We start from the raw sequence: 22,923 nt of genomic DNA, 5'->3' as shown, positions 1-22,923 counted from the left end.
CGAGACCCCGAGGTCGCCAGCTTGAGCGAGGGCTCATATGGTTTGAGCAAAAGCTCACCAGCTTGAGCCCAAGGTTGCTGGCTCGAGCAAGGGGTTACTCGGTCTGCTGAAGGCCTGCTGTCAAGGCACATATGAGAAAGCAATCAATGAACAACTACGGTGTCACAATTCGCAACGAAAAACTAATGATGGATGCTTCTCATTTCTCTTCGTTCCTGTCTGTCTGTCCCTGTCTATCCCTTTCTCTGACTCTCTCTCTGTCTCTGTAAAAAAAAAAATTTGTTTAAATCCATGAATTCTTAATTATATTTTTATTTTTTATTTTTTTCTTCTTTCCAAGGGAAAGGAAGGAAGATAGAGAGACAGACTCCCACACATGCCCCAACAGGGATCAACCGGGCAACCCTCATCTGGGGCCAATTCTCTGCACATCTGGAGCCATGCTCAGAACTGAGCTATTTTTAGCACCAGAGGCAGAGGCTCCATGGAGCCATCCTCTGTGCCTAGGGCCAATGTGCTCAAATCAATCGAACCATAGCTGTGGGAGGAGAAGAGAGAGATAGAAAAGGGGAGGCAGAGGGGTGTAGAAGCACATGGTCACTTCCTCTGTGTGCCCTGACCAAGAATTGAACCTGGGACCATCCACACCCCAGGCCAGCGCTCTATACCACTGAGCCAATCGACCAGGGCCCTTAATTTTATTTTTACAAATCTCATTGGTTAATATCAGATAATCCTAGGACACCTGTTTATTATTTGTAAAACTGGTAAACTGAGAAAAGAAATAAGCATTTATCCTGTTCTTCTAATCAGACTGTATCTCAGGTAATCTAACAATTGATGATGAAAATTTTTGCTGTATAGATGTACTTTAATAAATGAAAGAATGCTAGAACATCACAAATCTGCAATCCCTAATGAATTAACAGACCTAGACAATGACAATTTATAGTAGTAACACCACAAAAATTATAGGAAATCAGGCAGTATGTGCCTCCTATTGAAAGTTCATGATACTCTTTATAAAAAAACTGCTTACCTCAGATTAGATCTGAACTCAGATTTAATCAAGCTTCTATATGTAATTAGCAATTACATAAAACACATCACAGAAACATGTTAATACCACATGGAAACAATCAGAAAAATCCATATCATGGAATTGTACATGCAAATGACCTAGTTTCTCCAACAAATAAATTCTAAGTAAAAAGAGATGTAAAAAAAAAAACTCTAAAAATTAAAAAATTTAACTGATGCCTGACCAGGCGCAGTGGATAAAGCATCAGACTGGGATGCGGAGGACCCAGGTTCGAGACCCCGAGGTCGCCAGCTTGAGCACGGGCTCATCTGGCGTGAGCAAAAAGCTCACCAGTTTGGACCCAAGGTCTCTGGCTCTAGCAAGGGGTTACTCGGTCTGCTGAAGGCCCACGGTAAAGGCACATATGAGAAAGCAATCAATGAACAACTAAAGTGTCACTATGAAAAACTGATGATTGATGCTTCTCATCTCTCTCTCAGTTCCTGTCTGTCTGTCCCTGTCTATCCCTCTCTCTGACTCTCTCTCTGATTTAACTGATGTCACCAATTGCAATATCCAGACTTTATTTGAATTTGATTCAAACCATTAAATATTTTTTATGATCTGTCGTCTTGGGCAAGAGAAACAAAAAAATTAAAACAAAAAATTTTTCACAGCAAAGGAAACTATTAACAAAATGAAAAGACAATCCACTGAATGGGAGAACATATTTGCCAATGATAAGGCTAATAAGGGCTTAATGTCCAAAATGTATAAAGAATTTATAAAACTCAACACCAAAAACACAAACAATCCAATTAAGAAATGAGCAAAGGACCTGAATAGACAGTTCTCCAAAGAGGCATACAGATGCCCAATAGACATATGAAAAGACTAGAAAGCCCGGCGGTCATATGAAATGACCACTGTTCTAGATATTATAAATTGTAATTAAAATGATTTGTGCAAAGGTGTCTGCTAATTCAAACTGAATTACCCAGGGCAGGCGGCGAGGACGCCCCTTTGCTTAGTGTCCCACGGGGTTTCCCCCTTCTACTTGCTTAATTGCTTAAAGTAGAGTGCAATGAAGGAAATCACTGGCGGTACATTTCTTAAGAGCCACCGCTAGCTCAATAAAGGTGATTTAAATAATAAAATGTTAATTCACATGTCAAAGATCTCTTTGTACACAACATTTCTTGTGTAGATCTTTCCATCATTTTTAAGCTTGCCTTGCAAATGAGTTAATGTCTTGAAATAATTCCCCCATTTCATTAAGTAAGGTCTCAGGAACTCTTTTATTCCATTCTAAACGTGCCGAACTGGCTTCTGAGGGATCAAGTATATATAATTGAGCAAACTTTCTTTTCCCGTCAGAAGGATGCAAAGTTCCAGTTTGATGGTAAACTTGACCATGAAGTCGAAAGCAATAAAGTCCTGGTCCAGGCAAGTCAATTGGTTTGTTTCCCATGGACACAAAAGCAAACGAACTATTAATGGATCGAATGCTATCCATGTACTGTTTGCTATTTGGATGCTGATTAGTCAATAATTTATTCAAGAGTGGTGGATAATTCTCAATTAGTGGAACTACAATGTTTCCATACTTGCAACATTGAGAAAATCCTTTCTTGCCACGGTCAAATCGATTAGTTTCTAACTTGAAGTTTAAGGACTGACAGTGTTCACATTTAATATTCATGTCACCAGAGGAATGCTCAAAAATTAAAGTTTCTCCATTTGAAACTGTTTTAATCCTTTTTGCGTTTTGGTCAGCATTACTCTGTCGTTTTTTTTGCATTTCTCTCCTGCCTTTGTTCAAGGGACTCATTTTGTCAAGACAGGCTTTTTTGTCTTGCATCTGAGGCAAGCCTTGTTTCTCTATGCTCATCAGTCTCATTTTGCCGAGAAAGACGCATTTGCTCTGCGACTGAAGCAAGCCTTGTCTTTCTCTGCTCAGTGGTTTCTTTTTGTCGAGAAAGCCGTTTTTGTGCAGCTTTAGCTCCTTTTCTCTCCTCTTCAGTGCTGTATTTTCTAGGAGGCATTCTTAAAAGAAATTACGTTAAGACGTAGTTTTTATGTAAAACAGATGATTGCCAATGCAAACAAATGTTCACCTTCCCCCTGACACGCTCAATTTGCATTCAGCCTTAAATTGTTTCAAAAGCAGATGATTGCCAATGCAAACAAATGTTCACCTTCCCCCTGACCTGCTCAATTTGCGTTCAGCCGTGGCAACTTCACCCCATTGGCTAGTACAGTTACGCAAGCAACCAATAAGCTATCGGAGACAGACACTTAAGCCGCATATAATAAAGATGCTCAAGTCACTAAGCATCAGAGATATGCAAATTAAAACTACAATGAGGTATCACCTCACACATCTTTGTGACAGCAGGGATGGACCCAGACAGTATTATGCTAAGTGAAAGAAGCCAGTCAGAGAAAGATAAGTACCACATGCTTTCATTCATATGTGGAACTCAATGAATAAAATAAACTAACAAAACAAAATAGAAACAGACTCATAGACACAAAAAACAGCTGTCAGAGGGGAGGGTGGTTGCAGGACTGGATGAAAAAGGTGAAGAAATTAAGCAAAAACAGACAAACAAGCAAAAAGCAAATAAAAACCTCCAGAGCCCTGGCCAGTTGGCTCAGTGGGAGAATGCTAACCCAGCGTGTGGAAGTCCCAGGTTCAATTCCTGGCCAGGGCACACAGAAGCACCCATCTGCTTCTCCACCCCTCCCCCCCTCCCTCCTCTCTGTCTCTCTCTTCCCCTCCTGCAGCCAAGGCTCCATTGGAGCAAAGTTGGCCCGGGCGCTGAGGATGGCTCTGTGGCCTCTGCCTCAGGCACTAGAATGGCTCTGATTGCAGCAGAGGGACACCCCAGATGGGCAGAGCATAGCCCCCTGGTGGGCTTGCTGGATGGAACCAGGTCGGGCACATGCAGGATTCTGTCTCTCTAGTCTGTCTCTCTGCCTCCCGCTTCTCACTTCAGAAAAATACATACACACCAAAAATAAAAGAAAAACAACCTCCAGATAGATCATTTGGTTAGAGCATTGTCCAGAAGTACAGAGGTTGCTGGTTCAGTCCCTGGTCAGGGCACATACAGGAGCAGATTGATGCTCCTATCTCTCTCTCTCTCTCTCTCCTTCCTCTCTTGCTAAAAAAAAGCCAATAAATAAAATTTTTTAAAAAATAAACCTCATAGACATAGTCAATAGCATAATGATTAGCAGGGGAGAAAGGGGCTGGAGGAACAGATGGTAGTAGTGGAAGGAGACAAAGGGGTGAACACACAATACAATATACAGATGATGTTCTACTGTACACTTGAAACCTATACAATTAACCAATGTCACCCCAATATATTAAATAAAAAATAATAATTTACAAAACAGGGCCCAGGTCTGTTGGCTCAGCAGTACAGTGTTGGCCCTGCGTGTGGATGTCCCAGGTTTGATTTCTGGTCAGGGCACATAGAAGTCTGCTTTCTCCACCCCTCCCCCTCTACCTTCTCTTTCTCTGTTTCTCTTTTCTCCTCCCGCAGCCATAGCTCAGTTGGAGCAGGTTGGCTCCAAGCTCTGAGGATGGCTCTATGGCCTTGTCTCAGGTGCTAAAATAGCTCAGTTGCTGAGCAACAAAGCAACAGCCCCAGATGGGCAGAGCATTGACCCCTAGTGGGTGAATCCTGGACGGGGTGTATGCGGGAGTCTGTTTCTCTGCTGCCCTGCTTCTCACTTAAGAAAAATGAATTTACAAAACAATTAGGGGAGTTTTTTAAAGCTAAAAGAATACTTGATATTAAGAAATTATTACATTTTAGGTGTGATAATGATATTATGATTATGTTTTAAAAAGAAATTTTTATCTTTTAGAGATACATAAAGAGGTACAGACAGAAAAAATGCTAAAGGAAAAGATATGCTTAAAATATTTTGGAAAGGAGGTTAAAATAATGAAACTGATAGATATGTAAATGCCAAACTGCCCTCTTCATGTTCCGCTTATCTGTCAGACCTCACCCTTACTGGACTATCGCCCCTGAGACAAAGGAATTCCAAAAAAACTGAGAAGCCACCCCAAGGAGGGGCTCCGGACATACCAGGAATTTTGCCTCAGTATCCCCTCAGGCTCTCCCAAACACTATATATAACTCGCCCCTAGTCTGTGACTGGCGCTCTTCTTCCCGGAGAAGTGCACGGCAGGGTTCGTTTCTTCCTTTCAATAAAGCCTGTTACTCTGGTCTTTCAGACTCCCATGGATTCCAACATTTGGTGCCGAAACCCGGGACAGGGTACTAACTGCCTGGACGATCCCTCTTTGCCGTCCAAACTTACAACCAGGGAAGCAATGGGCAGCGGCAGCTCATCCCAGGCTTACTCCCTGATTCTGTTTGGACGTGTAATTGTATGTAGGTCGATTGGCTGGCAGTCTAACCCTGTCCTGAACCCCTGCTGGACCAGAAAGGTAAGGAGTTTCTCCCTTCCCCTTCCCCGGTTGGCCTCTAAATTTCTCTCTAAAAACACCCCTTCCTGGTCGGACGGTTTTCTCTGACATGCCTCACGTTTTGAGGGGTTTGACTTTCAGTCTCAGTGGACTGCACGGAAGACTAGGCACCTAGCCAAACCTCTCCACTCTCTCGGACTTCTCGTCCTTGGAGCTCCCTGACAGGTGGTGACGACCTCTATCAGGGACGACTCCCCCACACAGAGATTCTCTCCTCTTGGGACAGTGACAAAAGGCGGGGATGCCCCCTCTTGCTCACCTGTCTCCACTATGGGCTCTTCAGAGTCGAAGCCTTCCGACCAGACCCCTCTAGGATGTCTCATAAAAAACCTCACCAAACTCGGTCTCTCAGACCTCAAACCAAAGAAATTAATCTTCTTCTGTAACACAGTGTGGCCCCAATACAAACTAGACAATGACTCCCATTGGCCTGAAAACAGGACATTTGATTACAATATTCTAAGAGATCTTGACAATTTCTGCCACCGGACAGGGAGGGCATCAGAAATTCCTTATGTGCAGGCTTTTCTTCTCTCTTCTCTCCTGTCCTTAATTTCTGTACCTTCTGTTCTACACGCAGGCTGTTTTTGGCCAAAAAAAACTCACCTAAAACCTCTGCTCCTAATCTTTCCTTCTCCGTGGACTCCCAACTCTCTCCCTCCTGCCTGACTCCTGAGGGCACCCCTCTCTCGGGACCCCTCTCTACTCCCTCAGCAAATCTTTCTTGCTAGAGTCTCTTCCCTCCAGAAAGCCCCTTCCCTTCACTAAATCCTGTTTTCTCATTCACCAGTCTCTCTTTCTCCTCCCCTGCTGGCCAGGGGCCTCTCCCTTCTCCACTGTGTTCTTCATCACCTACCCCTCCTTAGAAGCTGTGGCTCTGGCTGCGGTGCCTGTCTCATCTCTGACTTCTCTTCCCTCCTTACAAACTGCAGTTCTGTCTGTCTCTTCTCCAACCCCTCCTCCCTCCTTACAAACTGCGACTGTGCCTCTTTCCTCCTCGTCCTCTCCCCTCTCCTCAGAGCTCTAAATCCTTTTGACTCCTCTGACCACGTGGCACCACACCAATACTTTAACCTCCTCCTCCTCCTCCTGCAGATTCTGACCCTTCTTCTTTTCATCCAGCTGTTCACACTGTCCATCCATCTGCTTTCTCTCTTCCTCCTTTCTATGCTGGCAACTCCCTGCCATCTCAAAAAACTTAAAAAGCAGAATTATATTAAGCTATGTGAGTAAGGAATCTGTCTTGTCTCTCTTTTTTTTTTTAATTATTATTTTTTTAAATTAAATTTAATGCAGTGACATTGATAAATCAGGGTACATATGTTGAGAGAAAATATCTCTAGATTATTTTGACATTTGATTGTGCTGTATACCCCTCCCCCAAAGTTAAATTGTCTTCTGTCACCTTCTATCTGGTTTTCTTTGTGCCCCTCCCCTCCCCTAACCCCTCTCTCCTTCTTCACCCCCTCCCCCAACCTCCCGCCCCTGTTGCCATCACATTCTTGTTCATGTCTCTGAGTCTCATTTTTATGTCCCTTCTATGTATGGATTCATCTTAGTTTTTTTCTTTTCTGATTTACTTATTTCACTCCGTATAATGTTGTCAAGGTCCATCCATGTTATTGTAAATGATCCGATGTCATCATTTCTTATGGCTGAGTAGTATTCCATAGTATATATGTATCAAAGCTTTTTAATCCACTCGTCCTCTGAGGGACACTTGGGCTGTTTCCAGATCTTCGCTATTGTTAACAATGCTGCCACAAACATGGGGGTGCATTTCTCCTTTTGGAGCCGTTCTATGGTGTCCTTGGGGTATATTCCTAAAAGTGGGATAGCTGGGTCAAAAGGCAGTTCGATTTTCAGATTTTTGAGGAATCTCTATACTGTTTTCCACAGTGGCTGCACCAGTCTATATTCCCACCAGCAGTGCAGGAGGGTTCCCTTTTCTCCACATCCTCACCAGCACTTATTCTATGTTGTTTTGTTGATAAGCGCCATTCTGACTGGTGTGAGGTGATATCTCATTGTGGTTTTAATTTGCATTTCTCTAATGATTAGTGATGTTGAGCATTTTTTCATATACCTATTGGCCATCTGTATGTCCTCTTTGGAGAAGTGTCTATTCATCTCTTTTGCCCATTTTTGGATTGGGTTGTTTGTCTTCCTGGTGTTGAGTTTTACAAGTTCTTTATAAATTTTGGTTATTAACCCCTTATCAGACGTATTGTCAAATATGTTCTCCCATTGTGTAGTTTGTCTTTTTATTCTGTTCTTGTTGTCTTTAGCTGTGCAAAAGCTTTTTAGTTTGATATAGTCCCATTTGTTTATCCTGTCTTTTATTTCACTTCCCCGTGGAGATAAATCAGCAAATATATTGCTCCGAGAGATGTCCGAGAGCTTACTGCCTATGTTTTCTTCTAAGATGCTTATGGTTTCACGGCCTACATTTAAGTCTTTTATCCATTTTGAGTTTATTTTTGTGAGTGGTGTAAGCTGGTGATCTAGTTTCATTTTTTTGCAGGTAGCTGTCCAATTTTCCCAACACCATTTGTTAAAGAGGCTGTCTTTACTCCATTGTATTTCCTTACCTCCTTTGTCAAATATCAGTTGTCCATAGAACTGTGGGTTTATTTCTGGGTTCTCTGTTCTGTTCCATTGATCTATATGCTTGTTCTTATGCCAGTACCAGGCTGTTTTGAGTACAACGGCCTTGTAGTATAACTTGATATCAGGAAGTGTGATACCTCCCACTTTATTCTTCTTTTTTAAGATTGCTGAGGCTATTCGTGTTCTTTTTTGGTTCCATATAAATTTTTGGAATATGTGGTCTATATCTTTGAAGTATGTCATTGGTATTTTAATTGGTATTGCATTGAATTTATAGATTGCTTTGGGTAATATAGACATTTTAATGATGTTTATTCTTCCTAACCATGAGCACGGTATATGCTTCCACTTGTTTGTATCTTCCTTGATTTCTTTTATCAATGCTTTGTAATTTTCCGAGTACAAGTCTTTAGTCTCCTTGGTTAAGTTTACTCCTAGGTACTTTATTTTTTTGGTTGTAATTGTGAAGGGGATTGTTTCCTTAATTTCTCTTTCTGACTGTTCATTGTTGGTGTATAAAAATGCTTCTGATTTCTGAGTATTGATTTTATATCCTGCCACTTTGCTGAATTTATTTATCAGGTCCAGTAGTTTTTTGACTGAGACTTTAGGGTTTTCTATATACAATATCATATCATCTGCAAATAATGATAGTTTTACTTCTTCTTTTCCAACTTGAATACCTTTTATTTCTTCTTCTTGTCTGATTGCTGTGGCTAGGACTTCCAGGACTATGTTAAATAAGAGTGGTGATAGGGGGCACCCCTGCCTTGTTCCTGATCCTAAGGATATTGCTTTTGATTTTTTCCCATTGAGTATGATGTTGGCTGTGGGTTTCTCATAGATGGCTTTTATCATGTTGAGGTATGTTCCCTGTATTCCCACTTTGCTTAGAGTTTTGATCATGAATGGGTGCTGGGTTTTATCAAATGCTTTTTCTGCATCTATTGAAATTATCATATGGTTTTTCTCCTTCTTTTTGTTTATGTGATGAATCACATTGATTGATTTACGAATATTGTACCAACCTTGCCTCCCCAGTATAAATCCCACTTGATCATGGTGTATGATTTTTTCCATATATTGTTGGATCTGGTTTGCTAATATTTTGTTGAGGATTTTTGCATCTATATTCATCAGAGATATTGCCCTATAATTTTCTTTCTTTGTGTTGTCTTTGCCTGGTTTTGGAATCAGAATATACTCGCCTCATAAAAGGAGCTTGGAAGTCTTCCTTCCTCTTGAATTTTTTGAAATAGTTTGAGAAGGATAGGAGTTAGTTCTTCTTTGAATATTTGGTAGAATTCCGTTGTGAAGCCATCGGGCCCCGGACTTTTCTTTGTTGGGAGTTTTTTGATAACTGTTTCGATCTCATTTGGTGTAATTGGTCTGTTTAGGTTTTCTGATTCTTCCAGATTGATTTTTGGAAGATTGTATGTTTCAAGGAATTTGTCCATTTCATCTAGGTTGTCTAGTTTTTTGGCATACAGTTCTTCATAGTATTTTCTTATAATATTTTGTATTTCTGTTGTGTCAGTTGTTATTTCTCCTCTCTCATTTCTAATTTTATTTATTTGAGTCCTCTCTCTCTTTTTCTTGGTGAGTCTACTTAAAGGTTCATCAATCTTGTTTACCTTTTCAAAGAACCAGCTCCTAGTTTCATTGATCCTCTGTATTGTTTCTTTAGCCTCTATGTCATTTATTTCTGCTCTGATCTTTATTATTTCCTTCCTTCTACTACATTTGGGCTTTACTTGCTGTTCTTTTTCTAATTCTTTTAGATGCAGGGTTAAGTTGTTTATTTGAGCTTTTTCTAGCTTCTGAAAGTGTGCCTGTAGTGCTATGAACTTCCCTCTCAGCACTGCTTTCGCTTTGTCCCATAAATTTTGAGTTGTTGTATGCTCATTGTCGTTCGTTTCTAGGAATTTTTTTATTTCTTCTTTGATCTCATTCTTAATCCATTCATTATTTAACACCCTGCTATTTAGTTTCCATGTGTTTGAGAATTTTTGAGCTTTTCTGCTGTGATTCATTTGTAGTTTCATGCCGTTGTGATCGGAGAAAGTGCTTGATATGATTTCAGTCTTCTTAAATTTGTTGAGAGCACTTTTGTGCCCTAACATGTGGTCTATCCTAGAGAATGTACCATGAGCACTTGAAAAGAATGTATATTCTGCTGCTTTAGGGTGAAAGGATCTGAAGATATCTATTAAATCGAGTTGATCTAGTGTTTCCAATAAGTCTGCTGTTTCTTTGTTAATTTTCTTTCTTGAGGATCTATCTAGTGATGTTAGTGGGGTATTGAAATCCCCTACTATTATAGTATTGCTGTTGATCTTGCCCTTTAAATCCATCAAAGTCTGCTTTATATATTTGGGTGCTCCTATATTAGGTGCATAGATATTTATAATAGTTATATCTTCCTGTTGGATTACTCCCTTTATCATTATGTAGTGGCCTTCTTTATCTCTTACTATATCCTTTGTTTTAAAGTCCAATTTGTCTGATATAAGTATTGCTACCCCAGCTTTTTTTTCATTTCCGTTTGCATGAAATGTTTTTTTCCATCCTTTTACCTTCAATCTATGTGTGTCTTTTGTTCTAAGGTGTGTCTCTTGTAGACAACATATGTATGGGTCCTGTTTTCTTATCCACGCAGCTACCCTATGTCTTTTGATTGGATCATTTAATCCATTTACATTTAAAGTTATTATTGATATGTAGTTGGTTATTGCCATTTTCTTCTTTAAAGGTGTATTCCTTTTTTTGCTATATTCTTTTTCTCCTTTGATCTGTTTACAACAGGCCCCTTAACATTTCTTGCAGTGTTGGTTTGGTTGTAATGAATTCCTTGAGTTGTTTTTTGTCTGGGAAGCTTTTTATTTCTCCTTCGATTTTAAACGATAGCCTTGCTGGATAAAGTAGTCTTGGTTGTAGGTTCTTGTTCTGCATTACTTTGAATATTTCTTGCCATTCCCTTCTGGCCTCAAGTGTTTCTGTTGAGAAGTCGGATGTCATCCTTATGGGGGCTCCTTTGTAGTTGATAACTTTTTTTTCTCTTGCAGCTTTTAATATTTTCTCTTTATCGCTTAGCTTTGGTATTTTAATTATGATGTGTCTTGGTGTAGGTTTCTCTTTAATGGAGTTCTCTGTGCTTCTTGGACTTGTGAGAGTTTCTCTTGCATTAATTTAGGGAAGTTTTCAGTTATGATATGATTGAACAAAGTCTCTATCCCTTGTTCTTTTTCTTCTTCTTCAGGAACCCCTATGATGTGGATGTTATTTCTCTTCATGTTGTCACAGAGCTCTCTAAGTGTTTCCTCTGACTTTTTGAGTCTCTTTTCTCTTTTCTTCTCTGCTTTCATGCTTTCATTCCAGTTGTCCTCCAACTCGCTTATTCGATCCTCAGCTGTATCCATCCTGTTTTTAATTCCTTCCATTGTGGTAATTTCTGATATTGTATTTGTCATCTCTGACTGATTCTTTTTTAATATTTCAGTATCCTTTTTTATACTTGCTATTTCTTTATTTAGGTTTTCAAACTGCCCCTCCATTGTTGTTCTAAGATCCCTGAGCATCCTTACAATCATTATTTTGAACTCTGCATCTGGAAGTTTGATTATTTCCATATCACTCAGCTCATCTCTCAAAGGTGTCTCTTGTGGTTTCATTTGGGTTGCACTCCTTTGTCTTCTCATAATGGTGTTTTATTTGTAGAGTTGTTTGAGTTTAGGCTTGGTGTTGTCTGCCTCAAGTTTTCAGTTGTGTTATTTCTAGGTCTTCTGGGGTTGGTATCAGCTATTATTTGTAATCCACTTTCGGATTTGGGCAGCTTTGAAGTCTTGATTTGTTTGTTTTCTTAACAGGTGATAGTCTTGTTAACTGATCTCAGCAGGGGGCTTCCTGGAAACTGTAACCAGGAATGCTGTGGGTGTAACCTGAGACGCTGAAGGTCTCTTCCACCAACTAATCTCACTGGGGGCAGGGTTTTTTCTCAGCTTCAGTAGGGGGAGGTGTATCTCAGATCTCCATGGAGACCTGAGTTACTGCCCCTCCTCCCCACTTCTTGTTTTCAGCTGTGTCTTGTTGCACTGATTGGAGCTGGATAGATGTCCGGAGATCTCTGATCCGGAAGCACTTCAGCTCTGTTTTGTGAAAGGTTCAGTCCCTCCCCCAGCTATGGCCGCCTCCAGCACGAATGAGTCAGCTTTTTTATTTCGTTTCTTGCATACCTTATCCCCTCACAGTCTGTCCCTCTCCACGACCTTTCCACTTGGGAGATAAGCTGGTCTTTTCAACCCACCTTGCTCCCTGGTCGCCAGGTAAGTGGCTGTGAGCAGTAGTTTCTGCTCTTTTTCCTCTGTGAAATCCTCTCTGGGCTCTCAGCCTCACGCCCCCCCCTTCCGTTCCTGTAAGCAGAGGAGATTCAGGCACTCCTTACCAGGATTATTGTGGCTTCCTCTTTGCTCCTTGGTTTTTGAGAGCTGTTCTTGCAGTTCAGTGTTGGTTTTTCATGCTGATTTTTCCTAAATTGATTTGTATTCCAGTTTGGTGTTGAGAGCTGGGCGTCTGTGCGTCCGCCTACTCCGCTGCCATCTTCAAAAGAAGTTGTCTTGTCTCTTTGTCAGAAAATATCTCTAGTATAATTTGAATTGGAACAAGTAAAGCACGCTCATTTAAATTCCTTAATTCATAACTTTTATGTAAAGTCTTTGTTTAATGTGTAACTGTGTCTGTTTCTAAGGCCTTAAACCAATAATTACCCACCTCTTAAACCAGGTTTACTCATCCCCATGGACTCTCCCTGCAATACCCCCATCCTTCCTGTTTGAAAACCTTCAGGAGTTTATCACCTCGTACAAACCTTACACCTAATCAATGAGGCAGTAATTCCCCTCCATCCAGTAGTCCCTAATCTCTATAAGTTACTGTCACACATTTTCTCAAACACCACTCACTTCATGGTCCTAGACCTCAAGAATGCCTTCTTTACCATTCCTCCACCCTGACTCTTACTTTCTGTTTGCCTTTACCTGGACACTAGTGCAGCCCAGCAATTTACCTGGATTGTCTTACCCCAGGGGATCAGAAAAAGCCCACACCTGTTTCGGCAGGCACTAGCTCAGGATATAACAGCATGCAACATATACATATAACAATATGTAGATGATCTACTCCTCTGCAGCCCCTCCCTGCCTGCCTCAAGGAGACACACCCTTAACTTCCTCACTATGAAGTGATATCATGTCTTCTCTGCTAAGGCTTAACTTTATTCTCAGTCCCTAGTCTATCTAGGCATCGCCTTAACCCCCACCACCTGAAGTCTCACTCTAGATCAAACTCAGACCCTCCACAGTCTCCAACCACCTACCACAACAGATCAAATCTTTTTTTCCTCAGTCTAATAGGCTTCTTTAAACACTGAATTCCCAATTTTGCTCTTAGTGAAGCCCCTCAGTGAGATCTTCTGAGCATGGCTTTTAAGGTCTATAATGAACAAAGAAGTAACAGAAAAGGCAAATAAGGCCCAAAAGAGGTCAGAAAATACCAGCTTTTGGCTCGAGCGCCCTAAAGGGCTTCAGAGAATTCCATCAAGGCCTTGCTTCAAGAGTGGAAAAAAGGTCATTGAACTGAAGCCTGCTAGGCTTCCTGGCCCCATCAAGGGACACACCTCTGCTGTGGAAAGAGGGACATGAGAAGGTAAGCTGCCCCCTTGCTCCATGGAGGGAGGGTTCAGTCTCTTCTAGCCCTGCTCCAGCTACCTGTGACCTGACCTTGCCCAGCGTGCTGGGAATTGCCACTGAAGGCCCAAGGACATCGTTCACGAACCTAAGGTATTTATTCCAAGTAGCAGATAAACTGATCTCATTTCTTGTAAATACAAGGGCCATCTACTATGCCTCGCTTGAATATTTAAGTTTTATTTATCCCTCAAAGATCTCTACTGTGGGTATTGACAGTCTGCGTTTGTTACTTTATTTAATGTATAGTATCTCCTTTGTTCCTCTTATCTCAATGCCCCATGCCTATTATAGGCTGGGACCTGCTGCTAATTCCAGCTAGAAGCAGTGGTCACTAGGACTTAAACTCTAACTGCAAAGTGTAGAAATGTAACCACCCTTTCCCTAAGTACTTGCAGGATTTACAGGTTACTCAGCAAACTGTTCAAAGACTGTCCAAGAGTCACTTCCAGCATTACATCACCCAAGGACTGACTTTCACATGGACAGGTCCACCACACACCATGATCCCGACAACTCCCACTGCTGCTAAAGTAGAAAAACGGAATGCCTTACTCCAATCACAAACCTGAAGCTGATTGGTCTACATATGGCAAATATATGAAAAAACTAAGGACTCTTTCAGTCAGGCTTTGGGAAAAGGGAAACTAGGATAAAAAGAAAGTCAACTTGATTGTCACTAGAGGTTAAAAATTTTTAAATCAAGAGTTCTGACTAGAAAGGAATTGTATGGTTTTGATAATAGAAGGTATAAGGTATGGAAATACTTTTGAAAGAAAAAGGAAAAGCAAGTTGTTATGAAGGCCAGTTTTTTCTGGATAAGAAAGTGCATGAAAGCTGAAGGTTTATGTAAGTTGTAGAAGGTTTGTGCAGGTTATAGGTTTGTACCGAGAAAAAGAATTTGTACAGTCAGAAAACTGGTTCTCAAAGAATGTTTAATCAGTCACCCTAGCTACCAATCCTCTACTCTCCCCACTTATTGGGACGACTCTTTCCTCCATCCTAACCATCTGAAGCTCAGAAACAGACAAACAAAACCGACCCCTTGTCCTTCTATTCTCTATTCACCTCTCAGCCTGCCTCACCCAATCAGGTGCTTTCTACTCGTGTGGGACCACGAGTATATGTATCTCCTTACTAATTGTACAGAAACCTGTACCTTAATCTATCTCACCCCAAATATCAACCTAATCCCACCTCATGAGCCTCTTCTAGTTCCTAATACACTATCCATCAATCTAAGGACCAAACGAACTATACAGGTAATTTCTCTTCTTGTTGCTTTAAAATTTTATATAAAAGTAGATCTAGGGACAGGGGGACTAGCCACACTGCCCTGTCTTATTCCTACTCTCTCTCTCTCTCTCAAGCCCAGCGAATTTGTAAACATGGAGTCAGTGGTTTTGCACAACCTGGGTATCTTGACAATTGCCTTTCATTGGTCCACTCACTCTCCTATTTATTTTTCTAACTTTTAGACCCTGCCTCTTATGTTTGTTCACTAGTTTCTTATAGAACTGCATGCAGACCTTTGCGAATCAGAAAATTGGAAAAATCTACCTAACCCTACACACCAACTCTGAAACCTGCCCTCGTGAAACAGAAAAATCTGAAACCCTATTATCAGCAAACCTCCTAAATCCTATCTTTCAACCCCTACAGATCCCCTAACCCTAAAGCTCTCCCATATCCCTGAAGAACTAGGAGAATGAATAGCATTCACCTCTTAATGCTTTTCAGTCTTTTTACCCTTCACATAGTAAGAGGACAAGATCACTGGGTCTTCTTGGCTGAAGAGGAGCCTACAAACGAACATGAAACATTTCTTTTAGCTCAAGCTAACTGCTCTCTCCAGGGCTGCCAGGAAAAAATATCTCTAACTTCACCATGGAAGAACTTTCACCCCTGCTATACAACCCTCCTTATCTCTGCATTCCTGATCTCCAAATACTTGCCCCCTTCTTTATCAAGTTCCTACAAGCCAGGATGAGAGAAATCTCTAGGATTACCTACAATCAAATGCTCCTACACTCCTATTCCCCAATATCCCAAGGAGAACTTCACTAGGGAAATATCAAATAGGTAGGGATGACAGCAGGAAGAAGCCGACCCTCAGCCCGAGAAGTTCCCTCCTGAATGTTCTCCAAACCCCCTTCCTTTTAATATTGAGTCCTTCTAAAAACTTACACCAATAGGTTCCCTGTCTCTACAAATCTCCACATGTCCTCCCATTCGAGAGGAACCAGACCAGCATGTCTCATGAGGCTTAACCAGGAGACCATGTATCACCATGTCACTCTGTCCACTTGGCACTCACAGCAAGCAACTAACAATTATTACCTTGCAAAATTTTTTTACTTCCTCACTCAGGTTTTCGGAGACATCGCCTGGTTCAGACCTTACAGCATGGAAATTGACCACCTCCTTAACTGGATGAGGGACTTGGCTTGGCAAGATTCCCTTATTGAGTTCTCTCCAAAAGAAGCAATAATTTTCCAATTTTTTCTTCTCTTTCTCCTCATCACTCCTCACCATATATTATAAAATTAATAACTGCCTTTCTTTTATATGTAACCACAGAGTTGAGAAATGATAGATATGTAAATTCCAAACTGCTCTCTTGATGTTCCCCTTATCTGTCAGACCTCACCCTTACTGGACTATCGCCCCCGAGACAAAGGAATTCCAAAAAACTGAGAAGCCGCCCCAAGGAGGGGCTCCGGACATACCAGGAATTTTGCCTCAGTATCTCCTCAGGCTCTCCCAAACACTATATAACTCGCCCCTAGTCTGTAACCGGTGCTCTTCTCCCCAGAGAAGTGCCCGGCAGGGTTCTTTTCTTCCTTTCAATAAAGCCTGTTACTCTGGTCTTTCAGACTCCCATGGATTCCAACAGAAACAAGATTGATCATAAATTGATAACTGTTTAAGCTAGGGCATAAGTATGTGGAGGTTCACTGTATCAATGTCACTATTTTTATGTATACTGACAATTTTCCTTAATAAAAGGTTCAAAAAAAGAAAAGAACAGTTCATTGTACTATATATATTTTTAATTTGTCCGTTCCTTAAGTACACTTTTATTTACCTTATTCAATATTAGTTATCAATGGTTAGAAAAATTTACTATTACATAAAACAAGAGTAAGAATTAGAGCATAAACTAAACTTAATCATAGGTAAAAACCTAAAAATAACTGCTTTAGCAAGCAATATACGTATTATTCTCTAATGAAATTCTATATTTTTTTTATCAAGACACCAAAAATTACCCCTAAATGTGTACACTCTCTCTCTGAAATGTATACTCACCACTTTCCATCTTTCTTTGATCAGAATCCCAACACTGAGGATATCCGGTTGTTCGCTTCCTCCACTCATTGCAACTCACTGATATGAGAAAAAGGCTACACAGGCATCCAGCTCCTAAGGGTAGTTTCCATTTAACCTAAAACAAAAGATACAACAACAGTATATCAGGGCTAACTAATTAACACAAACATTTAAGCACCATTTAGCACTACTAATCCTGTACTTTAATTAGGCTGCTCTCTTGGAAAGTGGAGGAACCTAGGAACTCAGTTCAAAAATCTATTTAGTAATTATTTTTAAAGAGCATTTATCTTTCCATTACAGATACCCAGTGAAAAAGCTAGACATTACAAAACCATTATATTATAACACAGATATAATTTACAATAGCTAAGACTGCTAAGCGACTACAGAGAAAGCATGACGTCAACAGCAGCTGACCCAGAGAGATGACTATCCTAAGTACAACATATTACTAAAGAAAAAGAGTACTTAATTACAACAGCTCATAGTTTAATAGGTTGTAAGTCAGAGCTTATCATCATCAGAGCTAATAAAAATTTAATGTTACATAATGCACTTAAATGGATAGGAAATAAACATGAGCCAGAGAAAAGGGCTGGTGATCAAACCCAACACAATTACATTGTAAGAAAAAGACAATAACAACATGAACCGGCCTCCTATAGAAAATTAAGATACAACGGAAAAATATGACCAAAAGGAGATGAAAACTAATTTTACAAAACAAATTAAGAAAAAGAAGCTTTAAGATAACATAAATCATAATTAGAAAGGCTCTTAAATGAGCTCATCATAGGAAGACATAAAAGAAAACCTGAGCAAACTCAGAAAAAGATCAGAAATACACCTGACCAGGTGGTGGCGCAGTGGATAGAGTGTTGGACCAGGACTCCGAGGTCTCCGGCTTAAGCGCAGGCTCACCACCTTCAGCGCCGGGTGGCTGACTGGAGTGTGGGATCACAGACATGACCCCATGGTCGCTGCTTGAGCCCAAAGGTCACTGGCTTGAAGCCCAAGGTTGCTGGCTTAAGCAAGGGGTCATCTGCTCTGCTGTAGCCACTCCTCCCCATCAAGGCACATATGAGAAAGCAAGCAATAAACAATTAAGGTGCCACAATGAAGAGTTGATACTCCTTATCTCTATCTCTCTTCCTTCCTGCCTGTCTGTCCCTCTCTCTGTCTCTCTGTCACAAAAAAATATCAACCAATGAATGCATCAATATGTGAAACAACAAATAGATCTCTCTCAAACCAATAAAATTTAAAATATTTTTTTAAAAGGAGAAAAATGGCCCTGGCCGGTTGGCTCAGTGGTAAAGCATCGGCCTGGCATGCAGGAGTCCCGGGTTCGATTCCCGGCCAGGGCACACAGGAGAGGCGTCCATCTGCTTCTCCACCCTTCCACCTCTCCTTCCTCTCTCTCTCTTCCCCTCCACAGCCAAGTCTCCATTGCAGCAAAGTTGGCCCAGGCACTGAGGATGGCCTTATGGCTTCTGCCTCAGGCACTAGAATGGCTCTGGTTGCAACAGAGCAATGCCCAGATAGGCAGAGCATCGCCCCCTGGTGGACATGCCGGGTGGATCCCGGTCAGGCGCATGCGGGAGTCTGTGTGACTGCCTTCCTGTTTCCAACTTCAGAAAAATACAAAAAAAAGAAACGGGAGAAAAATGAAAACAACATATTTTAAAAAAATTTTTTTTTAATTTTTCTATTGATTTAAGAGACAGAGGAAGGGGGGGAAGGGAAAGAGAGAAACATCCACTCATTGTTTCACTCACTGTTCCACTTAGTTGTACACTGATTGGTTGCTTTTTGTATGTGCCTTGACCGGAAATCAAACCCACAACCTTAGTACATCAGGATGATACTTTATCTACTGAGCCACCTGGCAAAAGCCTTTGAAAATAAATTTTAAAATTAATAGTAATAAATAAAAGGCAAAGTAAATACAAAATACATATTATAGAAGGCCCCAAAAAAGAAAATCAAAGCTAAAAATTAGAACAAATACTAGCCACTCTAATTCAAGAAAATTTTCTAGAAATAAAAAAAAGTCTAAATCTGCATGTTGAAATGGTATACCAAATACCTAAGAAAACAACTCAGAAGTTCAACAGGAAGACACAGATTAATAAATTACTGGATTTTAAAGGGGGGGGGGGGGGACTCACTGGGCATCATGCAGAAAGTACAAATTACTTATATGGAAAGAAGATCAGATCGATGATATACACTGGCATACAGCTTATATTAGTAGACAATGGAGTTATATACAGTGTGTCCGTAAAGTCATGGTGCACTTTTGACCGGTCACAGGAAAGCAACAAAAGACGATAGAAATGTGAAATCTGCACCCAAAAAAAGGAAAACCCTCCCAGTTTCTGTAGGATGATGTGGCAGCATGTGTGCATATGCGCAGATGATGATGTAACACCGTGTATACAGCAGAGTAGCCCACGGCCATACCAGTCGAGATATGGATGGTACAGAGGAAAGTTCAGTGTGTTCTGTGGCTCGCTAAATTCGAATCCGTGACCAAAGTGCAACATGAATATCGGCGCGTTTACAACAAAGCACCACCACATAGGAATAACATTACTCGGTGGGATAAGCAGTTGAAGGAAACTGGCAGTTTGGTGAAGAAACCCTGTTCTGGTAGGCCATCAGTCAGTGACGAGTCTGTAGAGGCTATACGGGATTGCTACCTAAGGAGCCCTAAAAATCTGTGCGTGAGCCCACATCGAACCGCATTGAATAAGTATGAAACTGGGAGAGTTTCCTTTTATTTGGTGCAGATTTCACATTTCTATCGTCTTTTGTTGCTTTCCTGTGACCAGTCAAAAGTACACCATGACTTTACGGACACACTGTATTTAAATATCCAAAGAAATAAAACGTGAGCCAAGGATTTCTATACTGCCAAACTAACCTTCAAGGCTAAACAAAATAAGCAGTTATGAACACTCAACTTAAAGAATACTGTTCTTAGGAAATATCCCTAGGAACCAACTACATAACAAGTATTTGACAATCAAGAAATTATGGTAGAAAATTTGGCATGAAGATTGGCCTGAAAAGGCCTAAAAGCAACAATAACCCACTAGCAATGAGCACCCCTTACTCATACTGTAGACTCTGAACATCATTTCCCACTGAAAGAAATCAGGGCTCCTTAGCCTGACCTGTGGTGGTGCAGTGGGTAAAAGCGTTGACCTGGAACGCTGAGATCGCCCGTTCAAAACCCCAGGCTTGCCTGGTCAAGGCACATATGGGAGTTGATGCTTCCTGCTCCTCCCTCTGTTCTTTCTATCTCTTTCCTCTCTCTGTCGCTCTCTCTCTAAAAAGATGAATAAATAAAATGTAAAAAAATAAATAAATTGTAAAAAAAAAATTAAAAAAAAAAAAAAGAAATCAGGGCTCCTTAGAGAATTGGCTTATTCCAAGTCTGGCACAGGAAACTGTACATAAAATAAATATAGGACATCTTGCCAAAGGAGAAAGCAAAAATGTTAACCATACTACTATAGGCAAGTCAAAAGGTAATCAGAGACAACTGAAAGGATTCTCATTTACCAAGGATGAAACAATTTGAGAATATACAAGAATGGTGATTGCAAGGATGAAAAACATAAAAATATACCGGTAAATGCACGTAAATTCATAATGACACTAAAAAAAGTAAAAAGAAGAAAATTCCTCTTTGGTCAACTGGAAGTTTCTAAGGTTTAACTACTCTGAAAATTGGAAAATAGGTAGAAAGAATCAAGCATTTATCTTGCCTTTCTGATATGAACAGTATTTCTGGAAAACCAAAGACAGGATGAGGGCAGCTAATTCCCTAAAGAATAATCATGGCTAATAAATGCAGAAGAGATCATCAAATTAGAAAATCAACTAGAATTAAGAATTCCAATTCCTGGTTATAAGCAATAACCATCAATGGCTGCTAAAACCATAAGGTAAAAAAGGTTGATGGGATCTTTAATACAGAAGGCCCAAGTTGAACCTACTGACCATCTTAACATCACTAAAAAGCAGCACCATAGACAAAAGTGCTTCCTGATATGATGCAACAAAATTTTCTTAACCACCTATAAAGTCTATTGCCAAAAAATAACAAAACACAAGCTTATACTACACATCACAAGAAACAAGATACATATCAACATAACGCAACAACTAGAAAGAAATATAAAAACATCTTTAAAGTATTTAATGTAAAAAGCAATGTTAACCCAGAATTCTGTATACAAGGAAAAACACCAGAGGACATTTTCAAATAAAGAAAAATTAAAATTATGTGTTGTCAGCAGAGCTTCTGAGAAAGAATAACCAAAAAAATTTCTTCTGAGAAAAGGGAACAGAGGAAACCTTAGAATTACAGTAGTAACGAAGAGCAACAGAAATCAACGTAGGCCCCTGGCTAGTTAGCGCAGTCGGTTAAGAGCTTTGTCCCAGAACAACAGGGTTGCAGGTTCAATCCCTGATCAGGGCACACACGGGAAGCAACCAAAAAATGCACAACTGAGTAGAACAGCAAATGCTTCCCTTATCCCTGCCCTCTCTCTCCCATCCTCTCTCTGTCTCTCTAAAAATCAATAAAAATTAATCCCTGGCCAGATAGCCTGAGTTGGTTGGAGCATCGTCCATGAGTGCCGAGTTTGATGGTTCAATTTCCCAGTCAGGGCACATACAGGAGCAAGTCAATGTCCCTGTCTCTCTCTCTCCCTGTCTCTCTCTTCCTCCTCTCTCTCTCTCTCTCTCTCACACACACACACACACATACACACACAAAGAGATCAAGATAAATATAACAAACTAATCTCTTACATTCTTAAAAATATGCTTGACAGTTAAGAGCAAAAATTTTACCACTTCCTGAAAGCATTTTCAATGTACATAGATATAATTCATAAGACTACTATGACAAAAAGTAGAATGTTAAAGAGACCTATATGATGGTGATTAAGTTTCTGCATTCCCCTGGGAGTGGTACTATAATAAATCTAGCAGACTGAAAAATTAGGTAGGTAAATATAATATAAACCTAGAGCAACCACTTAAAAAAACAACTATACAATAAAACATAGAAAGCCTAACTGGTGGTGGCACAGTGGATAGAGCATTGACCTAGGACACTGAGGTCCCAGGACTGAAACCCAAGATTGCTGGCTTGAGCACAGGCTTGCTGGCTTGAGTGTGGAGTCACTGGCTTGGGTGCAGGGTTGTGGGCTTGAGCACAGGATCATCAACTCACCAAAAAAAAAAAAAAAGGTAAATTTTATGTATATTTTTAACAAAGTTTAAAAAAGTTTAATTTTTTTTTCTATTTTAGAGAGAGAGGTGAGGGAGAGAGAGGAGAGAAGAGAGAGAGAGAAACATCGATTTGTTGTTCCACCTATCTATACACATTCATTGGTTGATTCTTGTATGTGCCTTAATGCAGGATAGAACCTACAACCTTGGTGTATCAGGACAACACTCCAACCAACTGAGCAACCTGGCCAGGGCAAAAGTTTAAATTTTTAATAAGACTACTAGGTAACCTTCAGATATAACGTAATTACAATACCAAATAACTTTTATTATCTTACTTTATTTTTGTTTATTTTTTAAGAGATCAAATCCATTTTATTTACTTTTCAGTAAATTTAAATCTTTGAGAGATACAATATTACACACATTCTGCAGCCAATGGC

General features: G+C 40.3%; 1 protein-coding gene across 3 annotated transcripts in view; it reads right to left on the bottom strand.

Annotated features, from left to right (window-relative positions):
- TTBK2 (tau tubulin kinase 2) overlaps nt 1-22,923 on the bottom strand; it is a 215,205-nt gene that overhangs the window by 171,682 nt on the left and 20,600 nt on the right. For 2 of the 3 annotated variants that reach the window (XM_066343762.1, XM_066343763.1), the window contains exon 2: nt 17,197-17,336. In XM_066343762.1, the coding sequence (XP_066199859.1) occupies nt 17,197-17,269 (73 nt within the window). In that variant the 5' untranslated portion in view covers nt 17,270-17,336. The remainder of the gene's footprint in view (nt 1-17,196; nt 17,337-22,923) is intronic. The other variant, XM_066343764.1, reaches the window with a different exon arrangement.

Source organism: Saccopteryx leptura, chromosome 6 (genome assembly GCF_036850995.1).
Source record: "Saccopteryx leptura isolate mSacLep1 chromosome 6, mSacLep1_pri_phased_curated, whole genome shotgun sequence".
Lineage (NCBI taxonomy): Eukaryota > Metazoa > Chordata > Mammalia > Chiroptera > Emballonuridae > Saccopteryx > Saccopteryx leptura.
Note: the sequence above shows the minus strand (reverse complement) of the source record. Positions and strands in the feature narration are given on the sequence as shown.